Genomic DNA, 24851 nt, shown 5'->3' with positions numbered 1-24851 from the left:
TTGTGCCAGACTGGAGCGCCCAGACTCCACTACATTCTTTTAGGTTCCCTGCACATGATGTGGACTCTGCTGGACTGTGTCTGCAGAGGATCCTTATGCTAAGGCAAAGAAAAGCAAATCCCAGCTAGGGATTTGCTAGGAAACTAGGAATATTAAAGTATATTGCGGATACGTCACTGTCAACCTCACACTGTATCCTGTATTTAATCAATTGTAACAGTCAAGAAGAGAAACACTGCATTTTGTCTTGTCCTATTTCTTAAGTATATCTCCCAACTGACTACCTGTCCAGCACATTGCTTTATCAGACAGTGGGATACAGCAACACATTTTGGACACTTTCACAGGTGGGTCCTTGCTGTTATTTAGGGACCCCTGTTCTTCACTAAAGGGGGTTATATACAGTAGTATGGTGAGACTAATGTGATGTTAGTGGGTGGGGTGGTGGTGGTGGTGGTGGTGGTGGGGATCCTCAGCACTGCAGTGACCCCCAGTGGAGACTTGATGGTTGACAGGTGAGTTGGGGGGCGACAGGACAGGTGATTGCCCAGGACGGACAGTAATCAAGAGTCAGACTCCGGGGTGATAGGCGTGGTTGGGGTGGTGGGGCTGATGGCGGCGTTCTGGTAGCTCGTTCCGTAGCAGCTGTTTGGAGACAGAGAGTTGGGGTCCAGTGGTTTGGGACTCAGGAAGGCTCTGTGCACAGGCGCGGGCGTCGGGGTCTCAGCGGGTTTGGCGCCGAGGATGGATCTGGCCTCGTCCTGTTCCTCCAGGTTGGAGATGTCCGTCGTCATGGTCTTACGGTACCCCACGGACAGCTTGTTGGAGCCGTCCGACATCAGGTTGAAGTGCCGGGCGAGGAAGACGATGGGGAGAGGAAGCATGGCCACTATGATGAGAGCAAAGCACATAGCCAGCGCCCAGGGAGGGTAGCTCTCGAAACGTTCCTGGGCCTGCAGGCAGAGAGGGTTCAGTGTGGAGAAGAAATGTAAAGGCACTCGAAAGTTTACTGCATCACTGTTGTATGCCTCTGCCAACAAGTCAAGTTCCAGTCTACATCCGTGTCTGTCCAGACTCATAGCTTGAAGCCCACGGCGCAGTGGTGTGGCAATTTATCCATATGGCACTTTAGGTAATGTTTGTGGGTAACTCACCAACACAGCTGATCATTTTCAACATTACCCCTAAACCACCCGCATCACCCAGCCACTCCCCCTACGTACCCCTCAAACTCTGATTGTGCATTCCTTTATAACTGGGAACTGGTAATCTTACCGGTTCAAAGTTCATGAGCTGGGACGTGACGTCACTAGAGCTGGTATTTCCCATTCCAAACTCGTAGGAGTCTCAGCAGCCCCGACCTAAAAAAAATCCAAGATGGCTGTTCCGCGCAACAACAGTAGTTATAATCGTATAAATGCTATTTAGCACTTCTGTCTTGTTTGTGTCTCGTTAAATCAGCTGTACACACAGCACGGCCTACTTCTATCTGTGTGGACATGAGGCTGCAGTGTTTGTATGCGCAAAATGCCACGAAATGCCTTGTTACAGTATATCAACTGTTATTGCTAACAATGGCTAGCCTGGCTAGCGAGTGGATCTGACCAGTGAACAGTGAACTTCCCAGCTCAACCTTTCGGCAAATGGAATGCTAACAAAACGGATGTGACCTCATTTAGCCTCCACATCCCAGTTCTTTTGCGATAAAGGAACGCACGATTATTCTCTACGACCTTCCTATCCCCAGCTACAGCCCATTTTCCCTAGCCCCGCCCCTTACTGATCACGCCCCACACCACCCACATCCCCCTAGTCATTCCCCCAACCCACTTCTCAAATCCCGACTCTCTACGACGTTCCTATCCCTTGCTACAGCCCCTTTTTCCCAGTCCCGCCCCCTCCCTTGACCCCCCACCCACAGCCTCTAGCCACCTCCCCTACCCAACCCTCCCGAGCTATGGCCCCTTTTACCTAGGCCCGCCCCCTATCTTGATGGAACGGATGGACATGCGGTCACAGTTACCTTGAACTTTAACCTTTGACCACCAAAATCTAATCCCTTCATCCTTGAGTTCAAGTAGATATTTGAACCAAATTTTAAGAAATTCCCTAAAGGCGTCCCTGAGATAACGCATTAACGAGCATGGTGGTCGTGAGGTCACAGTGACCTTGAACTTTGACCTTTGACCACCACAATATAATCAGTTCACCCTTGAGTCCAAGTGGATGTTTGAGCCAAATTTGAAGAAATTCCATGAAGGCGTTCCTGAGATATTGCGTTAATGAGCATCCGACAGACGTACAGACGGACAACCTGAAAACATAAAGCCTCCGACCACGGTTATCTCTGGCATAAAAAGGTTAAAGAAAATAGTAGTATAGTTAATACACACACACGCACGCACTTGCATGCGCACACACACACACACACACATGTGCACACACGCACGCGTCGCACACACACACGCACACACACACACACGCACGTGCACACACACACACACACACACACACACACACGCATGTGCACACACGCACACACACACGCACGTGCACACACACACACACACACGCACACACACACACGCACACACACACACGCACACACACACACACACACACACACACACACACACACACACACACACACTGACCAGCTCTTCGACCCATGCGTTGTATCCTGGCGGGTTGAAGGCCATCTCTATGACGGTGGCAGAGATGAGCACGATGAGACACAGAGGAGAGACATACTTCCACATGTAGAAGTAGTAGGCGTATGGTCGGAAACCCAACATGTCCTCCAGATCCTGCATGAACCTGACCGCCACAGAGCAGCACAAGAGTTGAAGTCCTCCGCTCACACAGTTTTACTCTTTCCACTTGACAAGTGTATCATTTCAGACACAATCGCATGCACGCACACACGCACACACACACACACACACACACACACACACACACACACACACACACACACACACACACACAGGGCCGTAGCCAGGGTTCCGAAATAGGGGAGGTCCAGCAAGGGGAGGCGGATTCGGCGGATTCGGATCCCGAATTTTTTTTTAGTTTTTTTTCCCCCTTTTTAAGCCATATTTAGAGTAATATATCATTTTAAATCAACATTAGGATTATACTGTTGTGATGTCATTATTCAGTATATTCTCTTTCATGTCACCACCTGCTCAGCTCTCCTGTCAACATAATTGTACCTAACAAACACAAACTGTTTTAGCCAAATTCATATCAAAATGACACCTACAAACACAGGTACACAACCCAAGCCGTACACAACACACAAAGTTACTTAGACAGACTAGACACTTACTTTCTTGGTTGTTGCTAAAAAATCTGTCAGTGTGTGTCACTCACTGTCTGTCGTTCACTCGCTCACTGTCTCGCAGCTCGCTCACCTTCAATTATCTCGCCAGGCAGACAGACAGTCATCACTCACCACCATGCTGCTGCTCTCTCAGAATCAAGTTACCGCGGACGCGGCGTCAGATGACTTCCTGCCTGACCTGCCTTTCGTTTCAAAATAAAAGCGATCCCGTGTTTTTCATGCTTTTCCTGTTTTCCATGCAGATTGTTTTATTTTTTCACAATCTTCGTTCTCAGGACACTCTACAATTTTCTGTTCCCAAAGTCCGAACTGAATTGGGGAAGAAAGCTTTTAGGTTCTCTGCACCCACCGCATGGAACAGTCTGCAGTCTGATCTTAAACTTAATAGCTTAGTAACCTTAAATGGTTTTAAGGCTATGGTAAAATCTCTTGAGAACAGGCTGTCTGTATGCAAATGTTTTATTTGATCATTTTAATGTTTTTCAATTGTATGTGTTTATGTGTTTGTTTGTTGTAACTTTGTGTTGCTGCTGTTTCTTGGCCAGGTCTCTCTTGTAAAAGAGATCTTTGATCTCAATGGGACAAACCTGGTTAAATAAAGGCTAAAAAAAAAAAAAAAAAAAAAATCTCTGAAATATTAAAAAAAATCTCTGAAATATTAGGGGAGGTCCGGACCTCCCCGTCCTCATAGCTAGCTATGGCCTGACACACACACACACACACACACACACACACACACACACACACACACACACACACACACACACACACACACACACACACACACACACACACACACACACACACACACACACAACAAAAAGATCAGTTTATGATGAACTGTGGGTTTGTAGCTGGTGGCTGAGGTCTAGTTGGTCTCACCTCTTGGTGCCGTAGATCCAAGCAACAGAGAGATTTTCTAGGATGACCACTATGGTGAGAGGCAGGCCAGCAGAGTAATCATCGAACATGGTGACAAAGTAATTCCCTGAGCGCTGAACGAACAACAGGCCACAGAAAAAGGCTACTATACAGCAACACACTAAGGGAAACAGTGAGGAGAAGAAGAAGAAGAAGAAGAAGAAAATTAGTGCTAATTCATAAGAAAAACGATAAATAGTCACGTCAAACCAATTTGGGAGAAAGAAGAAGGCGTAATCAATTTTTTATTGCAAGTAGGCTGTTTTGTTTTCTGTTTCTCATTTGCACTGAGGACACACAGGGCAATGCAATGCCACGAAGACGAATTCTGTCCATTCCCAAGTGCGCTGAGATCCTTTTCAAGTGCGGAGTGTTTTGAACTTCTACTAGAAAATAGCGGTGAACACTGTACCTGTGAAAAGCTCCTTCTGGACCTTGTAGGTGTCGAGGACGGGGGTGGTGATGCCGGTCATGGTTCCGATCATGCTGCCCAGACCCAGGTTGATCAGCATGAAGAAGAACATGACTGACCAGATGGGAGAAGCTGGGAAATGGGTCATGGCTTCTGTGAAGGCGATGAAGGCCAAGCCTGTGCCCTGGACAGCCTGCAGAGAGCGGGTCAGAGGAGTGGGACAATAAGAGCATGGGGACAGCCGGAGGAGCGGGTGTAAAATGGGTCAAATACGGAGCACACTCATCGATGGGAGGAGCCTAAAAGGTTCGGTCCCTCTCACCAGACCCACCTTGTTGAGCTCATCCTCTAGAAGACAGGGCGCCAGACCCAGCTGCGAGAAGTTGCCCTCTCTCACTGTCTTGATGACTCCATACATCTCCGCGTAGTCGGAAACACTAATGTGGGAGAAGTTCACATGCGGAGGGATTAGATCATGACTCAGCACATCTGAGTTCAGGTATCCAAGGATCTTCTCTGCATTCCTATGAAGACAAAAGGAAAGAAGAACAAGTAAATAGCAGACAACGGTGTGGAGTTGTCAGATTTGGTTCTTGAAATGATTTCATAATTCACAAATGGTGCATTATAGCAGAAAAGGAAGAACTTGTGGGGGTCATTGAACTTACTCTACGACACACTTTTCGTTCATGAGGTTGGCCTTGAAGCCCAGCACGGCAAACACCACCAGTGTGGCCAGGATGGAGGTGAAGAAGTTGATGAAAGAGACCAGCACGGCGTCGAAGTGACAGTTGTTGTCTATCTTGTTGTAGCTGGAGAAGGCTATGACTCCTCCAAATCCCAGGCCCAGGGCAAAGAAGACCTGGGTGGCTGCCTCCCTCCATACCTGGGGCTCCAGCATCTTCTCCAGCTGTGGGACACATCGAGGCAAACTGAACCAATACCCCTTTTCCACCAAGGCAGTTCCAGGGCCAGTTCGGAGCCTGTGCCTAATCTCAAACCAGTTCTTTGCGTTTGAAAGAACCGGCTCTCGGCCAGGAAAACTGGTATCAGAGTGGCACCAACTATTTGTTGGACTAGAAGAAAGAACCGTCAGGGGCTGAGGGCGGGATTATCACTTCTGCAGACAAAGCAAGGAGCTGCACAGCCTACATATTATTATTATTTTTGCATTTTTTTGCTTTTGTTATATGTGAAGATATACTAACATTTATGCCATATTAGCCCCGGTAGCCATGTTGCAAAGCATTCAGGTGTATTATATAGTGATGTAATGACCAGAACCACCACTAGGTTCCAGTTGGTAGAAAGGGGGTAAGTGAATCTAATTTGATTATTGTGTATCGAGGATGGCTGGTGACAAATACAGAGAGGAGGGCCATAGCGCGACCGGCAGAATGTGCTACGTCCGTCCTGCCGGTGAAGCTCCCCGCTGTCAGGTGAAAAGAAGCGGCTGGCAGCATGTGTGTTGGATGAAGCATGTGTGTGTCTACGGCTCTCCCCAGATCGGCAGAGGGGGTGTGGCAGCAGCAGAGGGGGTGTGGCAGCAGCAGAGGGGGTGTGGCAGCAGCAGAGGGGGTGTGGCAGCGACCGGGGCAGGAGGGGGGATTGGCCAAGTACAATTGGAGAGAAAATGGGGGGGAAATCAGAAAAGAATATCTAGGTGAAAGAGAGAGTGTGAATGAAAATCTCACCTTGGGAGTGAACATGTGAGCAATGCCATCCACAGATCCCTTCAGCATCAAACCTCTGACCAGGAAACAGAACAGCACCACATAGGGGAACAGAGAGCTGAAGTACATCACCTGAGAAACGTGGAGAGAGAAACATAGACTCATCGAAGGGCAATTTGAGTCGTCTCCTTCTAATGTTGTTTGTCTCATTACATGATCCTGCCCACTACCTTCCCAGAGGAGGCGATTCCTCTGATGACGGCGAGGCAGACGATGATCCAGGCCACCAGCAGAGACAGGGTCATTTTGACGTTCAGGCCGCCGCTCTCTGCGATGGTACTGGTGGTGTTCAGAGTCTGCCGGTACCAGAAATAGGTGGTGGCTGAGCTTTTCTCACACTCCGGCTCCACAACTGTGCATCGTAGGAAGCGGGACATAGTAGGTAGGAGGCGGGACATGGCGGGTAGGAGGGGGGGCATGGCGGGTAGGAGGCGGGACATGGCGGGTAGGAGGCGGGGAATGGTGGGTAGGAGGCGGGGAATGGTGGGTAGGAGGCGGGGCATGGTGGGTAGGAGGCAGGGAATGGTGGGTAGGAGGCGGGACATGGCAGGTATGAGGCGGGGCATGGTGGGTAGGAGGCGGGACATGGCAGGTAGGAGGCAGGACATGGCAGGTAGGAGGCGGGGCATGGCAGGTAGGAGGTGGGGCATGGCGGGTAGGAGGCGGGACATGGCGGGTAGGAGGCGGGGAATGGTGGGTAGGAGGCGGGGAATGGTGGGTAGGAGGCGGGGCATGGTGGGTAGGAGGCGGGGAATGGTGGGTAGGAGGCGGGACATGGCAGGTAGGAGGCGGGGCATGGTGGGTAGGAGGCGGGACATGGCGGGTAGGAGGCGGGACATGGCGGGTAGGAGGCGGGGCATGGCGGGCAGGGTTTATTTTGGTGGATAGATGAAGAGATGGCAGATAAAGGTGGGAAGGAGAGAGGATGGGTGATTTGGGTGTGAGAGAGGGGAAGGATGAGGAGCACAGGGAGAAATACAATGAGAAAGAGAATGTTTGCACAGGGTCAATATCTCAGTTCTCTGCTGGATTGCATCTCTCTGACGTAAGTCAGCTAAACAAGGTCATCTCTGTACTTAGTATGCGGAGCATGACTCATTCACAACACTTGATGTCTTTTTCTGTGCACATACAGTATTATTCTATCATAGCTCAACCTTGGGGAAATGAGACATATGCGGCTGGGTTTGGAGTCAGCAGTGTAACAATTCTTCGAGAGGTGCAGATTTATGCAGACACGCACACACACACACACACACACACACACACACACACACACACACACACACACGCATGCACGCGCACACACACACACACGCACGCACGCATGCGCATGCACACACACACACACACACACGCACGCACGCACGCACGCACGCACGCACGCACGCACACACACACACACACACACACACACACACACACACACACACACACACACACACACTTACAGAGGTGTGGCCAGCTCCTTCAATCCATTGCTTATGAAATCAAGATAGCCTCTGTCAAATGTAGGTTTGGTTAGGCACACGTTTATGAATTCCTGTCTCAATGCACCATGATGCTCTGTCCATCCAAGGTGCGAGGCAGCTGGATTCACGAGGATGTCTCACAGACAGCTTTATACCTTTCTCCTTCAATATCAGTGTCCTTTAGACATGTCTCACAGACAGCTTTATACCTTTCTCCTTCAATATCAGTGTCCTTTAGACATGTCTCACAGACAGCTTTATACCTTTCTCCTTCAATATCAGTGTCCTTTAGACATGTCTCACAGAAAGCTTTATACCTTTCTCCTTCAATATCAGTGTCCTTTAGACATGTCTCACAGACAGCTTTATACCTTTCTCCTTCAATATCAGTGTCCTTTAGACATGTCTCACAGACAGCTTTATACCTTTCTCCTTCAATATCAGTGTCCTTTAGACATGTCTCACAGACAGCTTTATACCTTTCTCCTTCAATATCAGTGTCCTTTAGACATGTCTCACAGACAGCTTTATACCTTTCTCCTTCAATATCAGTGTCCTTTAGACATGTCTCACAGACAGCTTTATACCTTTCTCCTTCAATATCAGTGTCCTTTAGACATGTCTCACAGACAGCTTTATACCTTTCTCCTTCAATATCAGTGTCCTTTAGACATGTCTCACAGACAGCTTTATACCTTTCTCCTTCAATATCAGTGTCCTTTAGACATGTCTCACAGACAGCTTTATACCTTTCTCCTTCAATATCAGTGTCCTTTAGACATGTCTCACAGACAGCTTTATACCTTTCTCCTTCAATATCAGTGTCCTTTAGACATGTCTCACAGAAATCTTTATACCTTTCTCCTTCAATATCAGTGTCCTTTAGACATGTCTCACAGAAAGCTTTATACCTTTCTCCTTCAATATCAGTGTCCTTTAGACATGTCTCACAGACAGCTTTATACCTTTCTCCTTCAATATCAGTGTCCTTTAGACATGTCTCACAGACAGCTTTATACCTTTCTCCTTCAATATCAGTGTCCTTTAGACATGTCTCACAGACAGCTTTATACCTTTCTCCTTCAATATCAGTGTCCTTTAGACATGTCTCACAGAAAGCTTTATACCTTTCTCCTTCAATAGCAGTGTCCTTTAGACATGTCTCACAGAAAGCTTTATACCTTTCTCCTTCAATATCAGTGTCCTTTAGACATGTCTCACAGAAAGCGTTATACCTTTCTCCTTCAATATCAGTGTCCTTTAGACATGTCTCACAGACAGCTTTATACCTTTCTCCTTCAATATCAGTGTCCTTTAGACATGTCTCACAGACAGCTTTATACCTTTGTCCTTCAATATCAGTGTCCTTTAGACATGTCTCACAGACAGCTTTATACCTTTGTCCTTCAATATCAGTGTCCTTTAGACATGTCTCACAGAAAGCTTTATACCTTTCTCCTTCAATATCAGTGTCCTTTAGACATGTCTCACAGAAAGCTTTATACCTTTCTCCTTCAATATCAGTGTCCTTTAGACATGTCTCACAGAAAGCTTTATACCTTTCTCCTTCAATATCAGTGTCCTTTAGACATGTCTCACAGAAAGCTTTATACCTTTCTCCTTCAATATCAGTGTCCTTTAGACATGTCTCACAGAAAGCTGTATACCTTTCTCCTTCAATATCAGTGTCCTTTAGACATGTCCCACAGAAAGCTTTATACCTTTCTCCTTCAATATCAGTGTCCTTTAGACATGTCTCACAGAAATCTTTATACCTTTCTCCTTCAATATCAGTGTCCTTTAGACATGTCCCACAGAAAGCTTTATACCTTTCTCCTTCAATATCAGTGTCCTTTAGACATGTCTCACAGACAGCTTTATACCTTTCTCCTTCAATATCAGTGTCCTTTAGACATGTCTCACAGAAAGCTTTATACCTTTCTCCTTCAATATCAGTGTCCTTTAGACATGTCTCACAGAAAGCTTTATACCTTTCTCCTTCAATATCAGTGTCCTTTAGACATGTCTCACAGAAAGCTTTATACCTTTCTCCTTCAATATCAGTGTCCTTTAGTCTGAATCTGTGCTCCCTCCTTCCAGCCGGCAGACTCAGTGATGCTGCTGAGTCATGGACTTCACAGCACCAGTGCTTCCAGGCGCCTCTTCTCTTTGGGGTTACGTTGTTATCGCCTCTAATCTAATAGAGCTCCAGAAGAGTTTAATCTGGATTATGTCCATCTAGACATGAGGGAAGCTTGTGAGGAAGCTAACACAATCTGGCTGATCTGATTTGATGTGCGATTTAGACCAAGCGGTTGGGCTTGAGGCAAAGCAAGATTTAATCTGGAACTTTGGAGCATGGTGGGTCTATAGTGCTATTATGGTGAGGACAACATATGTTAAGGATTGACTCAAACAGTGCCATCAAAGGATATTGCTTCAAAGATACAACGACTTAATAGTAATGACTTAATAGTAAGGGGGGGGAGGGACTCACTAAAACATTGTTTTCATGTTTCATTTGAGCATTGTGATGTACTGTAACTCACTAGTCACTAACATTGGCACTAGCATTAGCATTGTGATGTAACTCACTAGCGAGGGTTCCATTCCTTCTAATTGGACACTCGCTCCATGGCAGAGGGGACTGGAAGGACTGGAAGAAGTAGAAAATGCTCCAGCCGATAATCACGTTATAGTAGAGACCCACAAAGCCACACACCTGTAGGGATAGATAGATAGATAGATAGATAGATAGATAGATAGATAGATAGATAGATAGATAGATAGATAGATAGATAGATAATTAATTTGTTTTATGGTGTTTTGCATGTATGCTATGTGACATCAGAGCCATGAGAGACAGGCTGTGTTGTACTTTATGCAATAAGGTGTCTAGTAGTCTATTGCACAGGCTTTGTGGCTGTCCCATGCTGCTGTCAGTCTTCTGATCCATCATGCCAGCCAAGACATGCAGGAGCTAAATAAGGCTGAGGAAAACATGAATTATTGAAGTGGCTTCAACGGTGATCTCCTACCAGATATTTATAGTTACGTCCGTGCCGGCAATGCAACTCTATAGAGAGTCTAACTTTCACTCCCAAACACTCTGATACCTCACATAACAACTCTACCCTGTAACTTAATCCTGTTTATGGCTCTGCATCTGTTTCATGTATTGCTGTCTAGGAGACACAAAAATACATTTCATTGAAATGATGGCATCTAAATGGTAAATGCACTGCATTTATATCGCTTTTCGTTAACCCTTTATTGACATGTCCCTAACTACACATGAGCTATGGACATCATTGCTGTTCATGTCTAATTACAAATAGTATGTAACTACATGTAACTACCATAGACTGTATATAGTAACTACAAATGAACTATGTCATTGTAATTAGACATGAACACCACTGTAATTACCAGTACACAGTAATTACATTGGTGTTCATATGTAGTTCATGTGTAGTTAGTGACCTGTAAAATAAAGGGTTAGCCTCTTTTCTAGTCTAGCTACCGATCACTCAAAGCGCTTTACAACACATGCTCACATTCACCCATTCAGACACACAATCAATTGTTGCCAGTTGGTACAACCATCAGGAGCAATTTGGGGTCCAGTATCTTGCTCAAGGACACATCGACATGCCAAATGGAGGATCTGGGGATCTAACCGTCAACCTTCCTCAGACCCCGGCTACCTACCACCTTCCTCTCCCTAGTTACGGCCCCTTTCCCCTTTCCCCTAGCCCCGACCCCTTCCTTGGCCCCCCACCCACATCCTCCTAGCCACTCCCCCTAGCCAACCCTCGAATCTCGACTACTACCTACCACCCGACTATCCCTAGCTACCGCCCCTCTTCTCTAGCCCCGCCCCTTCACAAAACTGTCCATGAGTGAGTGAGTGAGTGACTGACTGACTGACTGACTGAGTGTCCTGACTTTGCCATCTTCTGACCCCGGCGGGCCTGCTGGCCAGCACCATGGGAAAGAAATACAATAAGTTCAAATAAATAAATAAATAAATAAATAAACTTGTTAAAGAAGCAGATGTGTATTGTTCTCAGGGGATTCAAGTGGTTGCCCATGCAGAAAAGAAGGTACCATAATAAATCACATGCAATACAGCAGCTTGTTTTTCCTTAAACCGATGCACAGTCAGCAGATGTGCTATTGTTTAACTGTGGGTTTGACAGCTAACACCCCAATTACAGCCTCCCTGATTCCTATCAGAGGACCCACACATTTTCTCTCCACTGTGCTGTTGTCTACCTACTTTCCTGCTGCATATCTGTCTACTACAAGTAACAGTCAGATACTCTACGTACCGAAGAAAGTATTATCAAGGGTATGTGTCGAGGGTACGTGCTCACAGCAATAGGTTTGACAGGTGACATCTATTCTGATTTACACCCACCAAGATGAAAATGAACAAAAACCATAAAAACAAAACTTGAACTCACCATCAAGCTAGACACCCCTATCCCACCCAACTGGGGACACACATAGTTCCACACCCCAATGCTCCCACGCCGGACCTTCTGACCCACTGCCAGCTCCAGGAAGAAGAGCGGGATGCCGATGATGATGAGGAGGATAAAGTAGGGAACCAGATAGGCACCTGAAAAACATGGAACCTTATTCAGCTTCAATTACATTTCAAGGCAAACCCAACTCGGGCTGTTATGGTGAATAGCGGCCTAAATAGAGATTTGACAGGTCGCAGCTTAAGCCACTAAAACAGTGTTGCATCAGTTGTGATTCTTTAAAAAGCTCTCATTTACCAACAACTTGGAAAATATGATAGTGTTGACTCCCCTCTCCTCTCCTGAAGCCCATCCTACCACATTGATGATTATGGTTTGAATGTCATTAAATTAAGAGGGAAGTCTAAATTTGTCCCTTCCCAGCTTAATCCTGCCTGGGGAACGGAGGCATAGTCAGGGATGCAACTGTGTTTTATATGTGCGAAGGGTGAGTCATCATCCGGGATGGGAAGACTTACGGCAGGCCAGCATGGAACTAATATTAATAAATGAACTAATATGAATGCATGAAAAGTAGGAATTACATCCAGTGGTGTACACATCTCATATTGGATGGCAGTGTTGTAGTCGAGTCCAGTCGGACTGGGCACATTTTCAGGACTCGTGACTCGGACTTGGATTTGGACTCGAACATTCATGCATTCGGACTCTGAAGTTGGAGACGAGGACTTGGACTTGTTAAAGCAGCTACGAGCAACTTTTTCGATTGTTATTAAACAGTATAAATTTAATATCAATGCATCACATCTTACCTCTAATAGTCGACGAGACCAAAGCCGTGTGTATCTGAGATTGCTCCCTTAGGTGATTATTAAGTCTATAGTCTGTCTAAACTCGCGCCAACAGGGGGCTCTCTAGAGCGACCGGACCGGGTAACCCGGAAGTGAAACGCGGAAGTGAAACCAGGAAGTGAAACGCAGCTGCCTTTTTACGCCGTTTGCGCTGCCTAGCAACATAACATAAACAATGTGAACGCCACGCATACTCGCGGGAACATCTCTCGTTATATTCTAACAGGTTTTTTGGAAGTTATTTTGTGGTTATGGCCGAAGTGGCTGCTGCAAACCGTTTCATTTCAATTCCTGATCTGCCCTGGCTACAGACACACTAACACTGGCCGATTCACTCGGGGTTCAAGCGAGACTACTCTGCGTTGGTATCGTCGACTATTAGAGGTAAGATGTGATGCATTGATATTAAATTTATACTGTTTAATAACAATCGAAAAAGTTGCTCGTAGCTGCTTTAATTGATAAAGACTTTTTATATTTGGTCATTTTTTTGTAATACAATATTGATAGCTATATTAATATTGTGACATTATATGACATTATTCAATTTTGTGTAAGGGCAGAGACGTATGTTCCACCTACATGCGGGTTCACGCTCATGTTCAGTAACTCTGGACTCGGACTGGTAATGGGGACTTGACTCAGACTCTTCTTTGTAGACTCGGACTTGGACTCAGACTCGAACACTGGGAGCTCCACTTGGACTCGAGATATAGTGACTTGACAACACTGGTGGATGGACTAATGTGGCATAGACCAGGGGCGGTTCTAGGCCGTTTTTGGGTGGGCTTTAGCCCACCCAAAAATAGTCTCAGCCCACCCAAAAAAATAGAGGCAAAAAAACTTTTTTTTTTTTTTTTTTTTTTTTTTTTTTTTTTTAAATCCCTCTCCAAATCCATGGTGGTCATTAGTAGCAGTTTCTGACTACACTCAATGCGCTGTGTGCATGTTTCCCCCCCCCCTCTATGTTCTTAGGGTGGGCTGAGACAAAAATTTAGGGGGGTTCAGCCCACCCGAAAAGTTTCTAGAACCGCGGCTGCGCAGGCGCTCCCTCCTCCATCTATTTGCCTAATCCCACATCACTTCACACAGGTCACACACACAGTACAGCAGCGAAGTGGTCCTCCACAGTCCACACAATCGTTCTCCCCACTCATGATCAATGAAACTGAGGTGAGCATTGAGCAGTCAGAGTCGTTAGTAGTTACTTAATTAGCGCATATTGATATGCAAATTAGCACATAACGTTGTCGTAGGCTAAACAAAAGAACTTGTCGCTGTGCCTGCCAGACAAACAGGTGGACTGGAGGAAGGTAGGTAGGCTACCATGGCACCAGCCAGCCATGTCATGCTAGCTCGCAGTAAGCGGGTGTAAATGGATGTGATGTTTTTTGAGAAACATATGGGCATAAGTGACAAACATTTTCAAACGGGTCCCTTGTTATCTGAATGAAATTAAGCCCTTCAGAATCACAAGTGGCTGCTTTACACAGCCTGTCTGATGTGATGATGACGATAGCTTAACATGCGTGCATGGCATCACTTATGTCTTGCTGTGATGTTAGTTCAGTATCTCAATAAAAGTTCTTACAGGCTTGTTATTTCCCTCTAAGGCAGGGATGTCAGAGATATGGCCCGCGGGCCGGATCCGGCCCACGGGCAGGTTTCATCCGGCCCGCGAGATGTTTTGGAATATAAAAAAAAATATATATATATATTATTATTATTATTAAATTCGCACCCCATTATCATGAACTACGTGTGGCTAATAAGCAAGCTAAGAGTTCATTCATAAGTTAATTAACCTGCACTACAAGGAAGTATGTCAGTAGGTCATCAGGTGTAAACAAAGCCGCCATGATGCCCCGCTGGAATTGAATCGCGCATTCAGCTACCTACCAAAAAACAAAAGAATCAACAAGATCAGGCGCGGACTGCATAATCGGGCACGTCGGGCAAATGCCCGGTGGCCTGGCCTGGCCTGGCCTGGCCTGCAAAAAAAAAAAAAAAATGTGCCCGCAGTCAGGCCACTCACTGAACAGCAGGCCAGGCGCCGCCTACTGGTTTACTAGTGGTTTTATTACTTTATTCAGGATTAAAGTGGGTGCATCTCATTGTAAAATTGGACTTGGCCCAAATTGGGCTTCAAACGGCCCAAATTGGGCTTCAAACGGCCCAAATCGGGCTTCAAACGGCCCAAATCTGGCTTTAAACGACCCAAATTGGGCTTCAAATGGCCCACATCTGGCTTCAAACGGCCCAAATTGAGCTTTAAACGGCCCAAAGTTTTTCTGACGCCGGCACGCGCGTCGGCCCGTATCGGCCTGGCCTGCTTGGTATCTAATGCCCGGCCTGAATTATGATCCCAGTCCGCCCCTGAACAAGATGCTGTCGAAAAAGAGAAAGGTTGACACGGAATGCAGGCAGTTTCAAGAGAAATGGAAAGAGCAGTATTTCTTTTGTGAAGTAAATGGGTAAATGAGTCGAATTGATTTTAGTAAAAAAAAAATCCGGCCCCCATGAGGTCTCAGTTGAACAAATCCAGCCCTCTACCTAATATGAGTCTGACACCCCTGCTCTAAGGGAGTGCAAGGCAGATATTTAAACAGCCTTGTTTGTGTACAGTACCAGTGGCATGGGAGTAATAAAAAGGGATTAAGGACCAGGACCCCTGGTGGTCAGTAAGATGGGCTGGTTGAGCCAATGTTAAAATGATCTTTATTTATTATTTATTTTTGCTTTAAAACTATTTTTTAATTTTCTGCTTAAAGTTCATGAAAAAAGTGGCATTCTTGTTTTTTCACACAATAATTTCATAATACCAATGTAATGCTACTGTTGTAGTGCTGTTGTTCAAAATTAAAGTACATTTTCTCAGATTTATTGGTGTCTTTCTAGTCACACAATTTAATAGTCAGTGTTTCCCATACACTGATCTATTTGTGGTGGTACACCCTACATAGATTTTGACCCCCACAAATACTGCCACATATTAATTTCAACTAGTTCACTGCAAACTCCTGCTTTAGTGCTTACAGTATATTATTATCTTGTCGGAATATTATTCCAGCCAATAAGTTAGGAAGTTCCCTTTTGATTTAATTTTACTTTTGTTTTGCCTACAAAGCAAAATGTTACTTTACTTGAAACTCCCCTGAAGTGATTTTGGTATTATTTATGCAAGCATAATTCTACCATATAGTAACCTGTATGCAGAATATATATAGTATATATAGGGAAACAATTATTTTTTCTTTGCTGTAAAACCACAGAACGGTAAAGAAGATATTGATGTGTGTAGTTCTTCATAGATCTAGTCTCTTCATTTTGATCTCAAAGTGCGCCAGTTTGATCCATTTTTACTTGAAACTGTACAAAATTTTCTTCCGGGGGGGCATGCCCCCGGACCCCCCTAGGGGTTCAGTGGTCCATCATCTTTGGGTGGGCTGAGCCCACCCAAAGCTCTGATGCTAAAACCGCCCCTGGCATAGACAGAGTGAAGAGAAGAGGAAACAGGCTAAATAAAGTGAGCTAGAGGTCAGCAAGGTGAGGTGTTTTGGGCCTTTGCCAGGATCCTCCAATCAGCTGACAAATACTGTGCCTCTTCAGCCATATCCCCTCCATCACCGCTGAGTTGAACTGGGGCCAGAGAAAGGCATGAGGAGGGAGAGCGATAGAGGAAAAGAGAGTGGTGCCCAGTGAGTGATAACTACCCAACAACACAGACCCTTAATGTGGATGTAATTGGTTGTCAGACAGCAAATTACAGAGTGAAAGATTGCGGTTCTCCAGGTCACAACCTGACTGATTGCGAATGAGCATAGTGTCGCTAAATCCTGCCTATAATGCAATAAATCAGGACAACGGCAGTAAAGGTAATAGTGGAGTGGATTAAATGCACTTTTAATGTCAAATCGTTCACATCGGGAAAGAAGTAGGCTACTAAAATTGGCACAAATACTCGTTGGCGATTGTTCTTTTGATAAAACCTATTGGCCATGCAAAAATCAAGATTTTTCCAATAGGGCCAACACCATTTCCACCCCGGAAATACGTAACTTTGTGTAGAATTGTCCAATATGAATATATATATATATATATATATATATATATATATATATATATATATATATATATATATATATATGAATGCTCTTGCTATCAAAGGCTGGAAATGGCATATTGGAAAAATCTTTATTCTTTGCGGGCTAATCAAAAGGTTTTATCAAAAGAACAATCCTCAATGAGTATTTGTGCCAATTTTGGTGCTTTTTTCCAGACTAGATTATCAGGCCACTTAGCTGGGACTCCGGCCTGGCGGTATTGTGTTGTGTAAGGTAGGTGGCGCTAAGCCGAATTGCAGGAAATTGATGCAAATCGTGACTGACACCGCCCACCTGCCGTCCGTCCACCTAGGCAATTTTATTATAATAATTTTTCTTTAATCTGCTCACAGGGGGAGCTGATGGGGATTTTTGTTGTTGTTGTTGTTGTTGTTGTTGTTGTTGTTGTTGTTGTTGTTGTTGTTGTTATTGTTTTTTTTACATATTATGAACACAGTTTACACATGTCTACACCTCATATTACAGGATTACCGGACAAAAATAAATCCTGAGCACTATAGATGCATTAATTTATAATCAAGCTCTTTCCTGTTGATCAGAGTATCAGTTGAACCCCGGCCTGCCCAACAGTAGTAATCAATAGTGCAGTTATATTTAGAGTCAGCTGTTTTCTCTGCAATCCAGCACGGGAAGCCAAGTGGAACTGCTGCCATGTAGTTCCTGATCACCCAGTACTATCCTCAACTTACACATAAATAAGCAAACCTATATGTATGTAGGCTATGTACGTACGTATGTACGTATATACGTATACATCTATCTATCTATCTATCTATCTATCTATCTATCTATCTATCTATCTATCTATCTATCTATCTATCTATCTATGTTTCCTCGGACGCCATCAGCCTGACAACATTCATATTTGGCACAGGTACCAGCAGGGGTCCCGAGCAGACAGTGACAGGGCTCGATTTTTGAATTAGGTCATTAGGGCCACTAAATTGGCAAAAATGTCTAATTAGTGGCCAAAATGAGTGAACATGGGTTCAGCACCATGGAGAGCTCCATTTGTTAGCTACTGATGAGCACACCTGAGCGGAGATGGAATCAGCCAGGGAAGTGGACTATGAAAGCCCTCTGGGGATTGAGGCCTGACTAAACGGCCAGGGATTGTGTGCTCCAACAGATATCAGAACTAGTACAAATGCAAATTAGCCTGCTTGAGGTGTCTGGGTGGTGTAGAGGTAAAAGCCCTCACCTACCACCACGGACACCCGGGCTCAATTCCCGGCAGCGGTACTTACTACTTGGTCAGACATTCAAACAGACACAATTGGTTGTGTCTGCAGGTGGAAAGCCAGCTATGTGTCCTGATCGCTGCATAGCGCCTCCTCTGGTCAGTCTGATGCGCCTGTTCGGGGGGGACTTGGGGGAATAGCGTGAACCTCCCACACACACTTCTCCTGCTGGTGAAGTCTCCAACTCACCTCCTCCATTCTTTTGGCACAGGTAAGGGAAGCGCCACACGTTGCCCAGGCCCACAGAGAAGCCCACCTGGGCCAGGATGTACTGCAGCTTGCTGTTCCAGGCGGGGCGCCCATCGTTTTCAGGGACCTCTATCTGCGGGACCTTCTTCCCTACAGCGCCTCCTACGCTCAGGGAGCTGTTCTTGTAGTCCAGCGGCTCCTGGTGTGCGAGCAGGTCAGCCACCGACTCTGTGACGTGCTCATGGCTTTGCACGCGCTGGATCACCTTGCTGGTCTTAGGCATCAGGGACGCTGAGGGCTGGGAGCTGGGAAAGGGGTGGGGGTGGAGAGAGAGAGAGAGAGAGAGAGAGAGAGAGAGAGAGAGAGAGAGAGAGAGAGCAAGTATGGCAGCAGCAGAAAGAAGTGATGCAGGTAGAGAGAGGAGAAGGGCTGGCTGGATGAGATGCTGGAGAGTGACTGGAGAACAATGGCTTAATTCCAGGTGAGCCTCAGTCCTGCATCAGAAAACCACAGGGATGAAGTTGTATTTCAGTGTCATTATCAAAATATAATATAATTGTATTTCTTTACAAGGTTTTAGACACATTCACTTATATAAGATGGCATTGCACCGCTGTGCCTTAAATAGCACTTCAGATAGAGCTATCAACACAATTCCCCCGTTTAGTGCTTGGTTAAGCTTGTAATAAGACACTGGCTTGTAACACATGACCATCAAGCCTCTAGAGATGTGAAGGATGTCAAGAAAGAGACAGGACATCGTTCATCAAACCTGAACCCTGAACCGGCTCTTTCAACAAAAACTTTAACTTTTAACTTTTAACTTCCCTCCTTCTTGCCTGGACCGAGAGCTCCCCGCACAGTCACACAACTTCCTGGTCCAAATGATGTCCCTGTTCTGCAAGCTTAACTTTAGCTTTAGTGAAGCTTTTTTTCTGTAAATCCTCATAATCCACTGAAGATGTGCAGCAGCATCCTCACCCTTCTTTCAGGGAGTGGTTGGTTTAGCCCAAACGCAATGGAGGAAGTGAGCATGATGCTCTGAATAAACTGCAGTCATGTGTTCTCCTGATCCACATCACAAGCGCATGTAGGCGCATTACTTATTGAGCGAGTCGTTTCTCCATTGTCAAAGTCCACCACCCACTGAAATGTAGAACTACAAGTCCCATGAGATCTGTGAGGGTGGAGGACAGAGGGGGGTTGGGGGGGGGTGGGTGGGGGGGGGGGGGGTAAAAGAAATGAACGACTGTAAATCTCACACCACATTCTCTAAGATGGCTTTGATTGAAAGACTTTTGGAGGCAAATCAGAGGTAAGTTGTATTGTGGCTTTATTGTGGCAAAGAAAAGCGTGGGACTGAATAGAGCCTAGAGGTCACACAGAGGACAGAGAGGAGCGGTTCAAACTGGGCTAACATCTTGAGAGCCTGTCGGCTGCTACACCTCCAGTGTGATGCAACAGCAGTGATGCACAAGCCTCCCGCGTCAGGAGGACACGCCACTGCTTACATCAGTCCCTCCCAAGCTCTCGTCAGCAAATCCTCCATTAAGACCATGAACACTAGCAAGCAGAGCTTCTGATGGTGACAAGGATGCTTCAAACAATAGTCAATTAACTCCTTCACAGTAGTATTTACACTAATTGATGTACAGTAAGTAATGATGCATTTGCTGTACTTGCTGTATTTTTATATATCATAACAGATTTCCTCCTCTGTGCGTGTCAAGAGACCATGATGCAATAATCCACGCCCATTCACAAATTGTATAGAGGGCAACTCTTCATAATCCCATGTGCATTAACTCTAAAGCCCCCAGCTGTGCTTCTAACTTGTCATTCAGTCCCACACGAGACATGTGATCTCAATCTGTAGCTGCATCATCCAGCCAGAGATGAGAAATGAAACCACATCAACCCACCCTACCAATAATCCTGTTGAACAACAACAACAACAACATTGATAACTGCATGCAGAGTCTGACTATATGGTTTTATAGCACAGTTTTCAATTGCAGACAATGCGTGGACTAGCAAATGAGGGAGATGGCAGGGGACCAGCAGCTTATCTGTATCCTCATGTATCCTCATCCCAGGCCGATGAGAATAAAGTCATAAGACCCAGATTGACTCTTTCAGCATGCAGTTAAAAACTGAAAATTGATTTGAGAGTCATGGTATTCCATAGCTAAATCTATTATAATAATTACGGTGATTACAACCACATCAGCCATCTGTGGATGTGTCGTGTTTACATAACCTGTGTGAATATCTGCCAGGTCTTTGTATATTTATTCTCTATCTTGCCTATTAGACAGATTCTCCATCCATTATGAAAAGGCGGAGACTTCATATTTCTTCAGTACCACCGATAGCACTTCTAGTGAAATCACATCATCATTTGGTCTGATGCTTATTCCTAAAATCATCATCAGATGCTGCAATATGGAATAATTTATTGTGCTTAATAACAACAAAAATTATGTATTTTGAATTAGGAAATGCAAATTAGACACTGATGTTTGGTATTAAAACATATAAGCCTATATAGTCCATCATGAAAGTGCTCAGTTATGATTTCATGAGATTAGTCTGTAGCAGAGACAAACTGTTCAAAATGTGTATTCAACATCACATCTCACACACACACACACACACACACACACACACACACACACACACACACACACACACACACACACACACACACACACACACACAGAGAGTTGATATTAATGTAATCATACAAGCTATGCACACTCCACATGAAGCAGGAAAGGGACATTTAACATTTAATTTAATTGAATACTTCATTATTGTAATGCATGCATATTTATCATGAGGAATGGGTACTTTGCACTTTTTTCACAACAAAGGCTGTAAGGCACCTTACCATATCATCACTCAGACACAGTGCAAAGGTTACACTAATAATACATTTGTATGAACTCTAGTCTAATTGAATAGATAATGGAGACCTATTGAGTTGCCCCGAGTTGGAAACCATGATCCAACTCAAGCAAACATGCCCAATAACACAACATAATACGTTTTGCCCACGAGGTACAACACCACACCCTGCAGGTCTCAGCTATCAACCTTGTTCAAATGTCCTCACTCATCGATCCACTATTCGATCCTGTGATCTCTGGTAGCCTACTACTTTGACCAACAGCACTGTTGGCAACACAAAGCACACACTGTAATAAAAAACTGAGGTAACATGAGCAGGTATTATGCAGTGCTGAGGTGCTTCAGTGGAAATGAAAAGTATTACTAAAAAGTAATGTATACTGGCTGCTGGTGATATGCATTTTATTTTATTTTATTTTATTTTAATTTTATGCAAAACCAATTCTATATAAGGACAAACTGGAATCTAGTCTCATCTGAAGCAGTAGGACTAGGACATCAACTTGCACAACTTTTTATTATTTATTTTTTGTTGTTTAAATATGCTACTATTTTCACTTCACATAAAACGACCAGCTGCACTCCCTGTCTGAAATGTTGCAGCTTAAAGATCTGGATGTCCTCACTATCAACATCAGATACTTCAGAAGAGAGACAGAGACAGACATCACTCCCTACATGCGCCCGGTGACAAATTTGGGATAGATAGGCTATTGATCATAATATTTTGTAACGCCTTACTAGCTACTCTCTGTTATGCGACGACTTTTAAATACATGCGCTCAAGGTCAAATAGGATATGGGGTTATTTAATGTCATCTGAGAAAACTAGGACACAGATAGGCTACAGACAGTAGAAGTCTATTTTTTGTTCCTCATGCAAATTGTAGGCTACACTGCAATTAGCCTATCCGAAGGTAACTTAAAGTGATTCGAAAGTAAACGTAATTGAAACTCTTTCTGAAACTCGAGTTTGTGCAGAATCTTAATTTTTTTTTTACTGCAAGAGGCTATAAGAAAACAGTCTACCGGTAGCTACATCTTTTTCGCCACCTATCGAGTTTCTTGCCTCTCAGAATGAGAGCGAAGGGACGATAAAACAAAAATATTTTCTTTCTCACCGTGAGTCTTTGGAAGCGATCAACAATGTCCAGTGTTTAATACCAGTGCATGTGCAGCTGTTAAAGCATATCTGGGGAGCGACAGCGACTATAGCATCCGCCTGGTGTCACTTCTGTTTCAGTGTGGTACCCGCTACCCGGTGGAGGAGACTGGAGGACGGAGGCTGGCGCCTGATCACATGCTGCTTTGGCTACACTTGGCATGCAGGGTGGAGAGTCCAGGCAGAGCAGAGCGCACCGTGACGCACAGTGTGTTGTTCATGATGATGACCTGCCTGACAGTCACTAAAGTGTTATTCACACGGATCCTCAGGTGACAGCCATGCACCCATCAAAGCATCTCTGCACGTGGAGGAGGTATGGGGGTGAGGATATGGCGCACAACTGCATGCTTTGTCAAGGTTATTCACTCCTATCCGATTGTCTGACGCAGATTTCGTCATCTAGGCCTACTCTATATAGGCTGGTCCCAAATGCCTTGTTCAATTGAAAAATGAAAAATGAAATCAAGCCATTCAGCACAGCCAGAGCACAGCCCCGTCAGTAGCCTAGCCTAAGCCCTCTCTTATAGTAACTCATCATGTTGATTGTTGTTAATGTCAGAATAGTTATAAAGATAAATGACAATAGACAATGATGACATGATGATGATGATGATGATGATGATGATTATTACCATTATGGATAATTAAGACCAATTTATAACCTCAGCAGGGAAAGATTTATGACATCATAGACCTCATTGTGACTGTGACTTCATTAGATGTTACAATGTCTATGACATCATCGGTGATTTATGACATTACTGATGACATCACAATTCATCAGTGATTTAGGACAGATGACATCACAATTCAGTCTATGACATCACCAGTCAGCCTAGGTATGACATCATCAGTGGGTATGTCTGCTATGACATCATCAGTAGCCACTTTTTACCACGTGCGCAGCGTGGTCAAGAGAAGGCTTTTTGGGGTGAGTCATGCATTCATTCATTCTGTCAGGAATGGTCAGTCAGGAATGGATAACGGATACGATGTCATCAGTGATGTCATCCCTCCTGGCTGATTAAGTTCAGTGATGATGTGATGACATCACTGATGATGTCATCAGTGAGTAAGTGAATCAGTGAGAAATGAGGAGAGAGTAGAGGGACAGAATGTAGGGAAACAGGGGATGGACAAATCCAGAAGGATGTGGTAATGCAACATAAAGGAAGCCAACTGCCATAAACCAGGGGTGGGTGGGGTTGCTACATGACGCATGTGGTCCTGCTCCGAAGTTGCCCTTATTTTTCATCAGTAACCGCTGGCCACACCACAATTCAGTCTCACTGACGATGTCACAATATCTACAATGATGTCACCACTGGCCACCAGGCTGGGCATGCTCTGACATCCTCAGTGGGTATGACATCATCAGTCGCCACTGGCCATGACTCGCCGATGATGACGATGACGTCATCGCTCTGGCCCCACTCGACAAATGTGGGGCATGGCATCATCAATGGGTATGACATCACTCAACGTTTGTGGGGCATGACATCATCAGTGGGGATGACATCGTCAGTCGGTGGCGTTTGCATGCTCAGTTGATGGATTGTGTTCGTGTGTGTTGCCGCGCATTATTATATATATATTTTTCAAAATGGCAAAATAGACGAGATCAGGAGTTTATTTCCTCGTTGAAACAATTTGTGAATAATAGTGTTGAAATTTAGGCTAATGTCCAGACTAACATATTCTTTAAACAGCAGATGGAATGGTCAAGCTGTTTACACTGGCTGGAGGGGCTTCTGGTTACAAAGGATAAGCAATAATACATGAAAGATACTCACAGACTATAAAAGGGAGAAAAGAAGGGCACACTGTAGCCTACTTGAGGCATTAAACACGTCTCATACCCAGCTTCCTAGTTTTATAAAACAACATTTTGATAAGAATCCTCTTTTTTGAGGGAGAGAATCCTGTGCATGTAATTCTCATGATCTTGGGCTGTTCTGTTTACATTTGTGATATACAGTACCATTCGGCTT

The 24851-nt window shown here is 44.9% G+C and overlaps 1 protein-coding gene across 1 annotated transcript; it reads right to left on the bottom strand.

Annotated features, from left to right (window-relative positions):
• Nucleotides 1-563: 563 nt before the first annotated feature.
• Nucleotides 564-19065, bottom strand: LOC310771456 (sodium-dependent neutral amino acid transporter SLC6A17-like; the record flags this gene model as incomplete). Its single annotated transcript, XM_083664066.1, has 11 exons — nucleotides 564-953; nucleotides 2655-2817; nucleotides 4229-4388; nucleotides 4680-4872; nucleotides 5011-5203; nucleotides 5348-5589; nucleotides 6374-6484; nucleotides 6583-6764; nucleotides 10480-10606; nucleotides 12354-12511; nucleotides 18783-19065. 11 exons carry the CDS (start codon nucleotides 19063-19065, stop codon nucleotides 564-566), a joined length of 2202 nt encoding a protein of 733 aa, XP_083520192.1.
• Between the last annotated feature and the right edge of the window lie 5786 nt (nucleotides 19066-24851).

The sequence above is a fragment of the Poromitra crassiceps genome (assembly GCF_964638095.1).
Source record: "Poromitra crassiceps genome assembly, contig: HAP1_SCAFFOLD_1241, whole genome shotgun sequence".
Classification (NCBI taxonomy): domain Eukaryota; kingdom Metazoa; phylum Chordata; class Actinopteri; order Beryciformes; family Melamphaidae; genus Poromitra; species Poromitra crassiceps.
The sequence above is the reverse complement of the archived record's forward strand: the minus strand, read 5'-3'. Positions and strand labels throughout refer to the sequence as shown.